This window comes from Pyrgilauda ruficollis, unplaced genomic scaffold (genome assembly GCF_017590135.1).
Source record: "Pyrgilauda ruficollis isolate IOZ18807 unplaced genomic scaffold, ASM1759013v1 scaffold4, whole genome shotgun sequence".
Lineage (NCBI taxonomy): Eukaryota > Metazoa > Chordata > Aves > Passeriformes > Passeridae > Pyrgilauda > Pyrgilauda ruficollis.
In genome coordinates, this window is record NW_024525489.1 from 22,144,579 (window position 1) to 22,157,946 (window position 13,368).

At 37.3% G+C, this 13,368-nt stretch overlaps 1 protein-coding gene across 1 annotated transcript in view; it reads left to right on the forward strand.

The window, feature by feature from the left end:
• Window positions 1-13,368, forward strand: part of LOC121358534 (WD repeat containing planar cell polarity effector) — a 146,851-nt gene that overhangs the window by 62,307 nt on the left and 71,176 nt on the right. Inside the window, exons 9-10 of the mRNA XM_041476774.1 lie at window positions 1,218-1,351; window positions 5,536-5,727. Of these exons, the coding sequence (XP_041332708.1) occupies window positions 1,218-1,351; window positions 5,536-5,727 (326 nt within the window). The remainder of the gene's footprint in view (window positions 1-1,217; window positions 1,352-5,535; window positions 5,728-13,368) is intronic.

Here is a 13,368-nt window from a genome sequence, read left to right on the forward strand (position 1 = left end):
TTCTTTTTCCAAAAAAGCTAATGTTAATGTTACATTTCAAAGGCAATTATTTGGCTCTAAACTCTACCCTTTAGCATTTGCATACCAGATACTTCAGAGTTGTGCCAGGACATGACTGTTAGAAAATGCAAGTGGTTATAAATCAGACTAAAGAAAAGCAAAGCTCAGTAGCTAGTTTTTCATGCTTATATGTAAGACTATACTGTCAATCTACTTAAGGATATGTAAAATTTGGATTTAAGAATCTGGGATATAAGTAATAAATTTTATTTTTTTTAATTTCTTTTTCAGAGGTTGTTCCACAGAGGGTTGTGTGTTTGTTTCTAAATCTGGTTCCACTTTAATTGGCATTTTCCTTTTAGGAGAGGTTTCTGAGTTTACAGTCTGAGCACAGCTTCATTTTAAACCGTCAGTGATCTGGTACTACTTACCCCAATTACTCATTTCACACTCAGACCTCTCTTCAGCTGTGGGTGCTGCTTGAACAACGGGGTAACTCTTGGGAAAAATTCTCAATACAATTTTCTAAGTAATTTTCATTGACAGAGTAATCACTTTTATATTGAACTAATTTGGTCTAGCACCCCCTTATGGTAACAGTGGGGATTCCACTGAGCTTTTCCAGACTCCAAGGGAGTCTCTTCCATCTTGATTACTTGTATTGTTTGGGTACCCCCATGTGAAGTTTTCAGTGAATTCATAACTCCTCTAAAGCCTTGTCCTACATGTTACAGCCTCCTTGGTGTCTGCAGCAGCACGAGGAACCTTGCAATGTCAAAATACCAGATACACCCCAAGTACTCATTTGCATTCATCACCCTTAACACAAGCTAAGCTATATGAGGTCCATTTGCAAAATACTGGTGGATGCAACCATAAGAAAAAAAAATACTGAAGGCTGAATACTGAGATGAAAATTAATGTGGAAGGGCATAAAATGTATATTTGAATGTAGTGGCATTTTGGTATGAGATAATTTATTCAGGTGTATGTAATCAGAGTATTCCATAGGCTTTATTTCTCATATCCAAGAAGGTGCTGATAGGATGACACACTGATATGTTTTAGGACATTACAGGGCTTTCAGTGTGATATTTAAGGCACTGTCTTGGAAAAAAATTGCTTTTTGCAGCATCTCAGTGGAGGGTTCACTACTTTGTTTTGTTCCTAGAGACAGGTATTACAGTGCTGACAATTTTTATTTGGTTTTTTTTCAGCTGTTCTTACAGACAATTTCATCATCTTGTCATTTGAGGACCATAACCAACTCTGCTTTATTCAGTTTACAAAGATGATGGATTCTCCTGATGTAAACAAAAGACTGGAAAAACTCTCTTCTTTGGACTTTAAGGTATAGCTGCCAATGGTGACTGCAAATATTGCGGGAATTATACATCATGTATCACTGGTATTCACTGATATTGTGTAGCCACATAAATTGCAAACCTTAATATAATTGACCAGAGCAGCTCAAACGCTAAAAATGGCAGTTAGTGAAAAGGCAAAAAAATTAGAATGGCATTCTGAGTTAAAGAGTTAAAATACTGTGCCAAGAGATCCAGATTTTTACTGTGTTTGTTTTCAGGCTCAGACACACATTTGAGTTACCCCTGCTTGACGGATTACCTTGTGTCCATTGAGCAGCAGTAAGTGACCCTTGGCACATTCTTGGCATCTAACAAGCATGAAGCAAAGTCTGTAATGGTAAACCTCAGTGTAAAAGATTTAAGTTAATGTGTTTTACCTCTTGTGTGTTGTGGGCTGACAACACACATGGTCACTTACTGTGTCTCAGCTGATAGACACAAACACATGAAGCTCTGATAATTCAGTCATCTGTCTGAGGTCCAAGACTTTTGTCATTCTTTGCAGAAATCCTTATTTCCCCACTAGTTACATTAATGGTGTTGGTTGCTTTTAGCATTAAGCCACTGAGTAAGGAATCAAAATATAGAAGCTGAGTTTCTCACCACTGGCCAGCTATGTGTGTGACGTTATGCAAGTGACTTGGTGCCTCAGTTTAAATAGTCCTTTTTTGCAGCCCTTTTTGTGGGGGTGTGTCTTCACTACAGTGAGAGCAGCAGTGGAAAGGTAGCCTAGACAGAGCTGAGCTGAGCTTTAAACTGCCCAGTCTGGAGATCAGTGGAAACCAGCTCATCTCACGATGGGTTGGGCTGGGTAGACGTAATTTATTTCAACCATAAGTACTTTGGCATCAGGACACCAGTTCCTTAGGTGGAAGTGCTTGGTGCTACAGCATTATGAAAAAATAATCAGCCAAGGCAATTAACTTTGAACAGCTGAAGTCGGGAAGGGGCTGCATCCAGTTCACTGCAAGAATGAAGAAGGGTCAAGCCTTTTCCCAAGAAATGCAGAGAGATGTTGTGAGCAAAAGAGAGAGTTTGTATTTATTTCAGACTGGATAAACATTAAAGAAAACAATCTTGTGCTAGCAAATATTTTCCCCTTGACAACCCCTCAGTAATTTACTTCCTCACATAAGGGAGCTTGCATCTGCAAGGCAAGCTCTTTAAGGATATGTTTAATTTAAGTTTTGCCATAATGTGTTTTAACTTGCTTGGTAGAAATACTTTCTGCTAGGATTAATATCTAATACATTTTCCAGGCTGTTTCAGTTCAGGGCTTCTTTTCAGCAATGGCTTGTGTTTGCAAGATTGATCCAACCTCTATAACGTGGATTTGAGACAGTTCACTGTTCACTGGGAACTGAGCTGATACATACTTTACTTTAAAATGCTGTGCCTTGTGCCTGGCCTGTGGTGTTCATTGAGGCTGTGCTTTGGGAGCGAGCCTGGTGTGTGGTGGGGCTTTTTTCTTAATAGCACTAAAGTTTAACGAAGAAGCTGTGGTGAACTGCCTTTGTCACTGAAGTGTGAGGGCCACAGCTCCTGATTTAATGTTTAGAAAAACCAGAAGTGTCTGCCGCACTCCTTAATAGGGTTGTTAAGTTCAGTTCTTTGCTGACGCAGCTGAGCTTCTCAAAACACCTCCATGCTCAACATTAACTTTGCTTTCTCTTGAAATCAGTGGGAATCACTATGGAACGTTTCTCCACCAGCCAAAAAAAGGCATTTGCATTTTTTAATTGAATGTTCCTTTGTGTGAGGCTTGCTAGTTAGGCAGCTAAATATAATTTTTATTATCTTCAGAATTGCACCAGTGTGAGACTGCAGAAAATATTATTCACTTCTGCAATAATATTGTGTCAGCTCTCTGCATTGATTTACTGTTCTTCATGGCTGATTTTGGTCAAACCTCAAAAGCTGGAAGATCACAGACATAGCAGTAGTGTCACTCGCAGTAGAAAAATAAGATGATCCTCAATTGCAGCTCTGCAAACTTGTAATTGTATGTAACAATATGTAACAATAACAAATGTTGTGGGTTTAGGGGAAAAAAAAGGTTCTTTGGAGTTGGGGTTTTGTTCAAGAGAAATTGAATGAATAAGGTAGCGTGCACTGTTATAGAACTAACACAGGATTAAAATCTGGAGCCAAGATTCAGGAAATTTGATTGTAACCTTCATTTCTGCCTCTGACTTTTGGCATAGTCTTGAGAAATGTAGTATTTGGTTTACAGTCCCATTTCTACAATGAGGAAAGTGTTTGTAATGATATAATTAAATTTCTGTCATATTATCATTGTAATGATAAGCAACCTCACATTGTTGAGTTTCCAGGCTCATGGTGGGCAAAATTGGCAGCAGTACTGGACTGCCAGAGTTCTGTGAATAATAAGATCAAGTCAACCATGCTTTCCTCCTCACAGTTTGATATTTATCCAAAAGTCGAGTTTTTTATGCAATGCATACCTAAATGAATGAATTAATCTCCCTATGCTCTTACTTTCTAATTGATACCACCTTGAATTGTATTTGCACTTTGAAACAATAAAGACTTACTATATGAATCACTACAGTCTTCATGACCAGCAAAACAGAAAACCAACTATTATTATTTACCTTTTCTCAGTGACATGAGTTCATGTTTGAGAGTGACATGTCTAATGCAAGACATAAAGGTCAACAAAGATTTGTGGCTGTTATGACATGTGTGATTGTTAAGAACAGTTAACAGTACAATACAGGACTAATTGATACTTGTGTTGTCACCAAATTAGCTATTCTAATTCAAGTAGCAGCTACCTCTTAACTATTGTGTATATTTTATCTTTACCCATGAAAATATTTTGACCAGTAAAACACAGGATATTCTAAAAATATTGACCTTTTTCAAGTTTTTCCTGTCTGGCTTTTTTAATCCATTTCAATTTACTGAAGGAGACAGAACAAGGAGTTAAATGTTTACCATGAGAGAACAACATTGGTAATTACTTTGATTTCAGTTCCTTTTTATGTGTATTCATGGGATGAAGAGGTCAATAATATTATGACCATGCAAATAGAAAAGGGTTCTTTTTGACCATATAAAAAACAGCAAAGGATTATTAAAGCATTAACCTTGATTTTAATGGCCTTGGTTGAGAGCTGAGATCACAATTTGGATGAGCCTGATTATTTACTAAATACAATACATAAATGCAACGGGTTCTTAACACCCATTGCACTCTGGCATTATCGCATTACTGCCAGCCTTTGTTGCCTTGCAGACAGGAATATGAAAGCAATCTGTCATGTAGTGAGACTGGCTCCAGAAGCATTTCTCTGATAAGAAGACCCCCTGCCCTTTGCTAGTGTCTGGTCCAGTAGGCTTAGCCATGCGCTTAATCCCCAGAAAGTGGTTCGATTATTGCTGACCAGCAATGGCAAGATAGTTTTTTTTTCCCCTAGCTATCAACCTTCCATTAATTCCTTAAGCAGAAATGCGGTGCAATCTATATTTCCTTGGCATGTGTCACCCAGATGGTGCACTGCTCATGTTTTCAAATAACCATGCTCCAAATAACAGAGTTTGAATAATAAATTCCACAAATCCTTCCTGAGAAAGAGGCACAATTCTCAAGAGCTGCATAAACTTTACGCATGATGCTGTAGCTCATCCACATTATGCAGAAAAGTATATGTTCTTTTGCAAAGCGGATGTTTGTGTTTCCATCCCTTAATTTGGGGAGGAAGAAGAAAGATATATGTTTGCTCAAATACTGTAGAATATATTTAATATTTGATTATGTCTTAAACACTAGCCTTAGCTCCGTGGTCAGCTTTGCAGAACTTGTCATTTAATATGGCTAAGCTTAAATCCTGTGTGGAGGTCGATGCTGTCAAGCAACCATGACTGTACATTTTGGTATTGATTGGAGTCATTGCAGTAAATTCCTTCTTAACTCATATTCCTTTCCATCCCAATCCCCTCCCCACAGATAAAAGAGTGAGCATGTCTTTCTGTCTGAGGAGATATTTTTCACGTTTACAGACAGCCTCTATGAAGATATATGTACGCAGAGCTCTGTGTATATATACATTCTTTCTCATACATCCAAAGTAATTCCTCCCATTTGCTCCTACCATGCTATTTTATCACCTCCAATATTTCCTGCATTTTTTTCTTCCCTCAGATTTCTTATGTTGATATACTTGGACCAGAAGGTAGAAGGATGAAACGTCACCTGGCAATAAACTGTATGCAAGATCTGGTCATTTGCTGGTGGTCAGCAACCAGTGATGGAGCATGGCCTTGGTCTCCTATTTCCTGTCAGAGGGACAGAGCCAACCTATTGCTATTAGGCTGTGCACATGGCAAATTGGAGGTAAAGTGATGAACTGTCTTGTTACATTATTTTTTTGAATTTGCTGAAGAAAGAGCTATTCCTCTTAAATGCATATTCGAGTAGATATAAAGAACAGATATGATTAAAACAGAAGACAGGAAAATCAGCCATTCTAATAGTAAAAACAAAGGTTTGTTATTTAACAGAAAAGCACCTTATTTACTTTGTTTACTATTTTCACATCAAACCTGAGAAATGTAGCCAGGAAATTAGGTCTTTATCATGAAACAGCTTTGTGCTGCTAAAACTGAAAACAGAAGTGTCAGAGTTCCACTAGAAAACTCCAAAATGAATTAGCAATTGTAACTGTTGCATGTATGTCTGTTGCAATTATTTTACATTGTCTGCAATGTTAACTGATAGACAATTTGCATCTCTTTCAAGTGTTTTTCATAAAATATTAACTATGCCCAGATGGTGGTTAAATTTTTGTTATGAGTATTGGTCAAATGAGGGACTGATATTTTTCTCAAAGGGAAAGTTAAAACACACCATCTACAGGTGGGAATGTAAGCTGTGAGTTAAGACAAAGCTACAAGTTGACCCCCCCTCCTGACACCTGCTTAGCTTACATTTATAGGCAGATGTTTTCATTTCAATTATTTAATTTTTGTTTCATCTGTTTAAGAATATTTGAATCCAATTTGTTTGGTTAGGTAGAAATATTAAAATGAAGCTATCTGAGCATACTCTGAAAGATCTGGAGTCTGAATTTAAAATATAAAAGCTTTTCTGGACAAACATCTTGTATAGATGCTTCTCTATTTGGAATTTTGTTTTCAGTTTATCTCTACCCACTTCTAATATGGACTAAAAAGGCACTGACTGTGGGAGAAGAGCACAAACTCAAGGATCAGCTGTGGAATAGTTGTTCTGGATTAGCTATTACAGACTATTTCCCTGTAGGGAAAACCCCTAAGTAACATTTAAGAATAAGCTACTTTTACAAATAGCATCCTCCTCTCTTTAATTAGGGAAGATGTAAATGTTTTAATGTCTTGAAACTATTACTTTGATAACTAATATTAATTTAAGTGAGATTCTTTTCCCTTGGGATTTTCTACCTATTGAAAGTGAAGAGAAAAGGTAGCTGAGACAGCTTTCCTTTTCTTATTTCTGTCATTAGTCACTGTAGAATTGAAGTTTAAATTACCTCCAGCTCTGCCTTCTTTACTTCTTTTCAATTGACCTCTCTCCACTTACGGTCATCTTTGACTCATCTCTCTCCTCTGCCTGATCTACACCTGCAGTTCTCCATTCCCCCTGCAGCTATGCCAAATCACATAGAAAAAATTACTCTGGGAGCTAAAATGTGAGGCTGTTCTTTGTAAGCTTTTCCAGCTCTGTGCCAGTTATTATGAAACTTCATCCTACTAACATTTCAGACCTTATTTTTTACCATGGTTTTGGAGAGCAACATTCCCGTGCCTATTTTATTCTTTCCCATGTCTTCCAGAAATCTCCCTATTGCCACCATAGCAGTTTGCAGTCTGTTTCCTGAGACGGTTTTTAGAGACTGTTTTCTTTTAAGAAATTAACAGAAACCACCCTATCAGTTAAAAGCTCTCTTGAGTTTCATTTAATATGTTTTAAGGGAGATTTCCAAGTCACAGCATTCCCCTGCATCTTTCAATACACCTTGTTTTATCCTTTTCTGGTTTAAACTCTGGTATAGTCTCAAGCACTTCACTGGTGTTTTACACAATAGTGATAATAAACATTCTCTGAGGCTTTAGGCTTAAGGTCATAATAATTTTAATTTGGCCCATATTGTAACAGAAATATAAGAAACTTATTTTTAAAAGCAGCACTGCCAAATTTGACTGTTCAGTTGCTTTCCATTTTCTGATTCTTTCCCTGTACTTTTCTGTTTTAATTCTTAGATCTTCAGATGAAATTTCTCTTCCTGTATTCATCAATAAAATACCAAGCACTATGACAGGGCAATAGAAAGCTAAGTCATATATGAGTAACAAACTGTCTTGCTGTTTGTCAGTTAGGCTGTTCCATGTATTCAGCTCTTGGATGCTCTGGAAGCTCAGGTCACTCTGCCTGTACACTTAGCCTATGTGTCCATGATGAGTCACCCGTGGTGCTGTTTGCTGAGGTCTTTTGTTTGATTTCTATAGAGTTGCTTATGGGCAGGGATTAAATTCCTGTGCATGGATGGGAGAATATCATAACCCAGAAGTTCTAGAATTAGCATCAGCCCCCAGTCTACATTTAACTGAGGTGCATTTTTCCCCTACAGTCTTGAAGAGAAACTTAACATCTTTAACTTCTGAAGGACATTTGATAGCTTATATGTGAAAAAAGCATACTTACCATTTCTAGACAGCTTGTAAACAGTTACTCTCTAGGTCAGATACCACAAAAAGGCAGTGGTTCTGTAATCATGCTTACTTGCCTTTCTTTTCCTCTAATCCCTTGCCATTTGTAGTATTCCTCAGGTATAGATTTGAAAAAAGAACTGGACATGCCATTGTTATTCATGAAAGTAAATCCATATTTATCATATTTGACCAGTAATATTAATTTACTCCCAGTGAAAGACTATTATCAATATAAGAATTAGAAGTGTGAACTTACTCAGTTTAGAGCATTTATCAAAATCAAGTGTAGTAAAGTAATACCACCAACATTTTCCTTGAAAATAGTAGCATCAACTGGATAAAATAGCATTATTATCTAGAATCAGGAGAAAAACAGAAATTGCCGAACAACGTGACCATAAAGAGCTGTTTGGCATGTTTGGTTTATGAAACCAAGCCCAAGGAAATGAGTGGGTGCTCACCGCAGCCATCACCTCAGTGCTGACTTACAGAAACCACAAAACAACCTGCCAGCTGCTGCCACTCCTGCTGCTGGGGCAGAGCAAAGGCAAATGGGCACTTATATGGTACTGCTTCCTGCCTGAAAGAATTTCCTGAGTGATCCTGGCTGCCCACCAGAAGAGTGCTTATTAGGATGAGGACAGGAATAGCTCTGGGATGAGACAGCTCAAGCCCTCATCATGATCATCACCTGTAACTGCACGTTCTGTGTTGGGATGATTCACACTGCACGAGGAGTGTTTGGGGCATAGTGTACTTCAGCAGCTTCTCAATCCAAGGAAGGAAATACATTTCACTTTTTAAACATACTGGAAATTTGATTTGAATTTTGCCACGTGGCTTTTTATTTTTAGCATTTACTACTATTAAGGCTACAGGTAACCACTCTACAAACAGAAATAACTTTTTCCTCACAAATCTTGACTTATTTTACTGATTTTTTTTAATGAGATCAGTGTTTACTGTGCTGAATGCTGTAAGATTTGGTGAAGAATTGTCCCTTGAAGAAATGAAGGTGCTTTTCTCTGTAGCATGTGACCTTGCTTCAGTGTGCAATGCATGTTGCTGCAGGAGGGTTTGTCTGTTGGACCTTTGTCTGCTTTCCTGTATGCATGGGTTTCCTCCAGTAAACTCACCCATTCTCTAATTTATTTATTTAATTATTGGATGTTCGTTTGGTTTATTTTGTTTGGGGTTTGTTGGGTTTTTTTAACCTTAAAGTACCAACGATCAAAGAATGTTATTTAAATTGTGTCTCTGTGAGGATAATGCTGGTGTTTTGATTTCAAAACCAGAAGAGGAACCTTCCAGAAATTATTTCAGACAATTTGCTATGAATGAATAGGATCTGATGTGAAGTCATCTTTGGATTAAATGCTTTGGGAGAAAGTTGTGTTAAAATCAACATGAACTTTATTCTGCAAACACAAATTAACAGGGGATGCTGATGCCAGGGCACAGTTACTGTAGCACTTTGCATTTGTCTTCACCATTCTTATTTTCACTCCGTTTAGTGCTAGTGGGAATGACTGAAATTATACTTCAATCTTGTGGAAAAAATAATTTCCCTGAGAGAGAATATTATTTTTCTTTCTCCCAAGAGATAATATTTAATAGTTATTGCTTTCATATTGTGCCTCGGATTTGTGAAATAAGCACAGCAGATCTTTTCTGTGTGAGCTGTCCTACAGTTACTGGAGTGCTCAGAAAAACATCTACCCTGTGTGTCTGAATGGCTGAAATACCTCTCACACACATACAGCAAAGAATGTGAAATCCTCAGTGTCACATTGGGTTAGAAGTTCAATGAATAATACAGGATGAAGATGATGATGATAAATTTTGAAAGAAAATAAGAATAAGTGTTGACTGGAGATCTAAATAATAAGATTGCATGTAGGTCTGTAGATACAATGAAGCCAAATAAGTAACCTAGAGTAGGAGCTTTTCATTTTTATTCAGAAATGTTTTAAAATAAGGTGGTTTTTTTCCCTTTCAACTTCACTAGGCCATATTTAAAACAATTTTACTCTGGTGTGCACCACACTTCCCACTTTACATTTCTAATTAAAATGTTTGTTGCTATTTGGAACCTCACTGTGTGAAATTAAATAAGCACTTTTTTAACATCCGTAAAATAAATCAAACATTCTTTTCTCATCTGAAAGACACACAGTTCAGTCACAGCAAGCTTGTTTCTCTGTTTCTTTTATTTTCTTTTTTTCATCTGCCTGGTAAGCCAATTTTCTGCTTAAGAGCTACTGGTTAAACTCTTACTTGTTTTGCTATGTGGACTTTATCCTTTCCCAGCACTCTATGCAAAATACTTCAATTTTAAGTGTTCAAAAAATTTCACTGAGAAGAGTGATACTGCCCACACAAGCTAGCACTATTATTTCTCTCAAACATAAAATGAAAGAGAGTGTTTTAAATAGCATAGCAGGCCTCTTATTTACAAAGATTAACAGATTCCTTTACTTGGATTGTTATGATTCCTGGCTCTAGGATTTGGGAACCTGGCACGTATAGCATCCCTTATCCTGCTGATGAACTGAAGCAGAGTCCAAGGCAGTACTGTAAGGGGAAAACAATATAAATGTGCAGTAGTGGTGCATGACTGCTACATTAATAAAGAAAATATGTATAAATTACATGGACAATATTTAAATGCCTGTACTGTATTTTTGTAGCATTCGTGTCATAAAACTTTTAAATTTTTTAATTAAGGTATTTATTTTAAAGAAATTAATTGGTTTTACTTCATACAAAATAATTCCAGAAGTCTTTTCTTGAAATCCAAGGCTAAGTGCTTAGGCCAAGATTTTTGGGAATCATTGACCATTGAATGGACTGTACACCCTGCCTTGTGATATTACAGCTCTGTCTTTTCAGACCCACTGCCCTGTCCCCTCCCCCACAAATCTGACAGTTGTTCTACCCACTGCTGAGGAAACTCCTCCTGCTTTTGCTTTCCCATTCCAAAAGAAATGTTTTGTTAAATGATTTAATGTCACCTTTTAGGGTTCCAGAGAACTGCTTCTCATCAGGAAGGAATCTCAGTGGATTCCTTTAAATGGAAAGCTAAAGCACTATATGCACTACATTTACTACCATGTGTCTACTTACCAGATAGGAAAACAATTGACAGAGTACCATCTTCTTGGGAAAAAAAAAAAAAAAGTTTTGATTATTAGCCTTAACTTTCAAAAGCATTATTAATGTTTCTGTAGTTGTGTGTCTCTCTGCTTTAATTCTTCAGTTAGTGGCATGAGAATGAATAATAAAACTAATTTCTGACAGAGAAACCCAAATCTTCCCTCTCAGATGGAAGAGAATATTCATTTTTCCCCTTCAGAGTGCTGAATACCAGATACATTCAGCAGCACTGGAAGGCAGAACAAAGGGGTCTCTCGGCTTGCTTCTCTTCCTGCAAGAGGCACATGAGGCCACTGATGCATGAGAAGCAGCTTATCTGTTCCAATTTGGGGAGAAATGTTTCTCTTGTTTCCAGCCAGAATTTGAACAGCAATGTCTAGAAAGGTTTCCTTTAAGCCTTATGTGTTTAAACATTATGCCAAACCTTATGTTTTGAAACTCTCAACAGAGAGTTTCTCTCCTTGCAGGAACTTTTTCCTGGTTAAGAATTGTGTTATATACAGCAACCAGACCTATCCTAGACTTCATTTCAAGGATTTGCTCTCAAAACTATGTGAAGCTAGGAAGCTTCTCATCTCAAGACTCATTACATTAATCTTCCAATATGGAAGATTTTACTTCCTTTGAAGTAAAATTCTAGGTAGTGATCATCATTTTGTCCCACTTTTGCTCTAAGAAGGTAGGACAAAATGATGAATTGGTTGCAGTCTACTTGCTGACTCTCAAAGAATCATATGGCAACATTTATTTTTCTGTGACTATTTCCATTGCTGGTTTCCTCCAGTCACTCCCATGGAGTTGTAAAATCCATGTTTCACATATTTTCTTGTCTATTGCCTTAACCTTCAAGGCCAGTCTCTCTTTAGAATTGAATTTAATTTGATGAGAGCTTTCAGGCTCTCATCTCTCATAGGCCTGATTATTTTGTGGATCTTCATGACTTTCTTGGAGCTTTTGAAGAGTTGTCCAGAAAAAAATACTGGTTTGGGGTCAAAATATGTAGCAGAATAATGCAGTACATTGAAACTTCCCAGAGGAAGACAGAAAAGTGAGTCCAAGAAAGCCTCAAGGCTCATTTCACTGAAGTTATGGAAGCTTTGAAGACTTGCTTGGGCAAGATTTCTGTTTCACACATTTGAAAGGAGCTGCCTGGTCTCTATACATACTCCCAGGGAAAACTGCAGAACAAACAGTAACACTTCACTTTGTCTTTATTTGGGGTTAGAGGACTCTGTGGTCACAGTAATCCTGTGTCCACAATAACCTCTTTTGGGAGTTTCCTTGCCATGCAATTTAACACCTAATAAACACACTTCAGCAGTTCTAACATCTACACAGTAACCATTGCAAGGTTTTGTGGGCATAAAATGACTTGTTGCAGAGGCTAAGCCATTGGTGAGGGAATGGTTGAGGTGAGAAAGTGTTTTTCAGACTAGAAAAGTAATGTAATCTTTTATTTCCTCTTTGACACATATTTTCATGGATCTCTGTTGAGATTGGTTGATGTGGTTTTCACAGGTTAAATGCATTGGCTTCTGCATCAGGTGCTTTTGCATTAAGTCGTTCTTTGCATGTCCCTAGCTACTCATCTAAAAGTAGCAAAGATTTTTGTACTAACTGTCATTTGGTTTCTAGCCAGAGCATTGCCATAATCCCTTTTTTCTTTCTTTTGATTGAGAAACCCTTTTGCGGACAAAATAAGTAAACTGTCAGAACAAAAGATCCTAATCAGTCTTATCAACGTCCCAAAAAGCTTGTTTATAAATTTATCAGTTACTTTAGAAGTAATGGGTAGTATGCCAAAAAAAAAAAATCTGAATTTCTTATTCTCCTTTAGGATGAAAGGCTAAATTGCGTATTCAGTTGGTCTTGTGATCTGTGGAAATCAAATTTAAATTGCTCTAACATTATGTGTGCCTTTCTGTTTTCACCCTGAAATGTCTAGATTTCCTTCCTCATCCTCTCTCTACCTTTTAATCACATTTTTTATTCCTTTCTGTGCTTTCATACCATGTGGATTCAAGGGGCTTCCAAAAGTTGTGGCAGGTCAGCAGCTTTAATTTACAATGTGAAGATTACTGTGGGTATACATGAGAGAAGGGTTCGGCTCAGGTTCACATTTTCCTTTCAC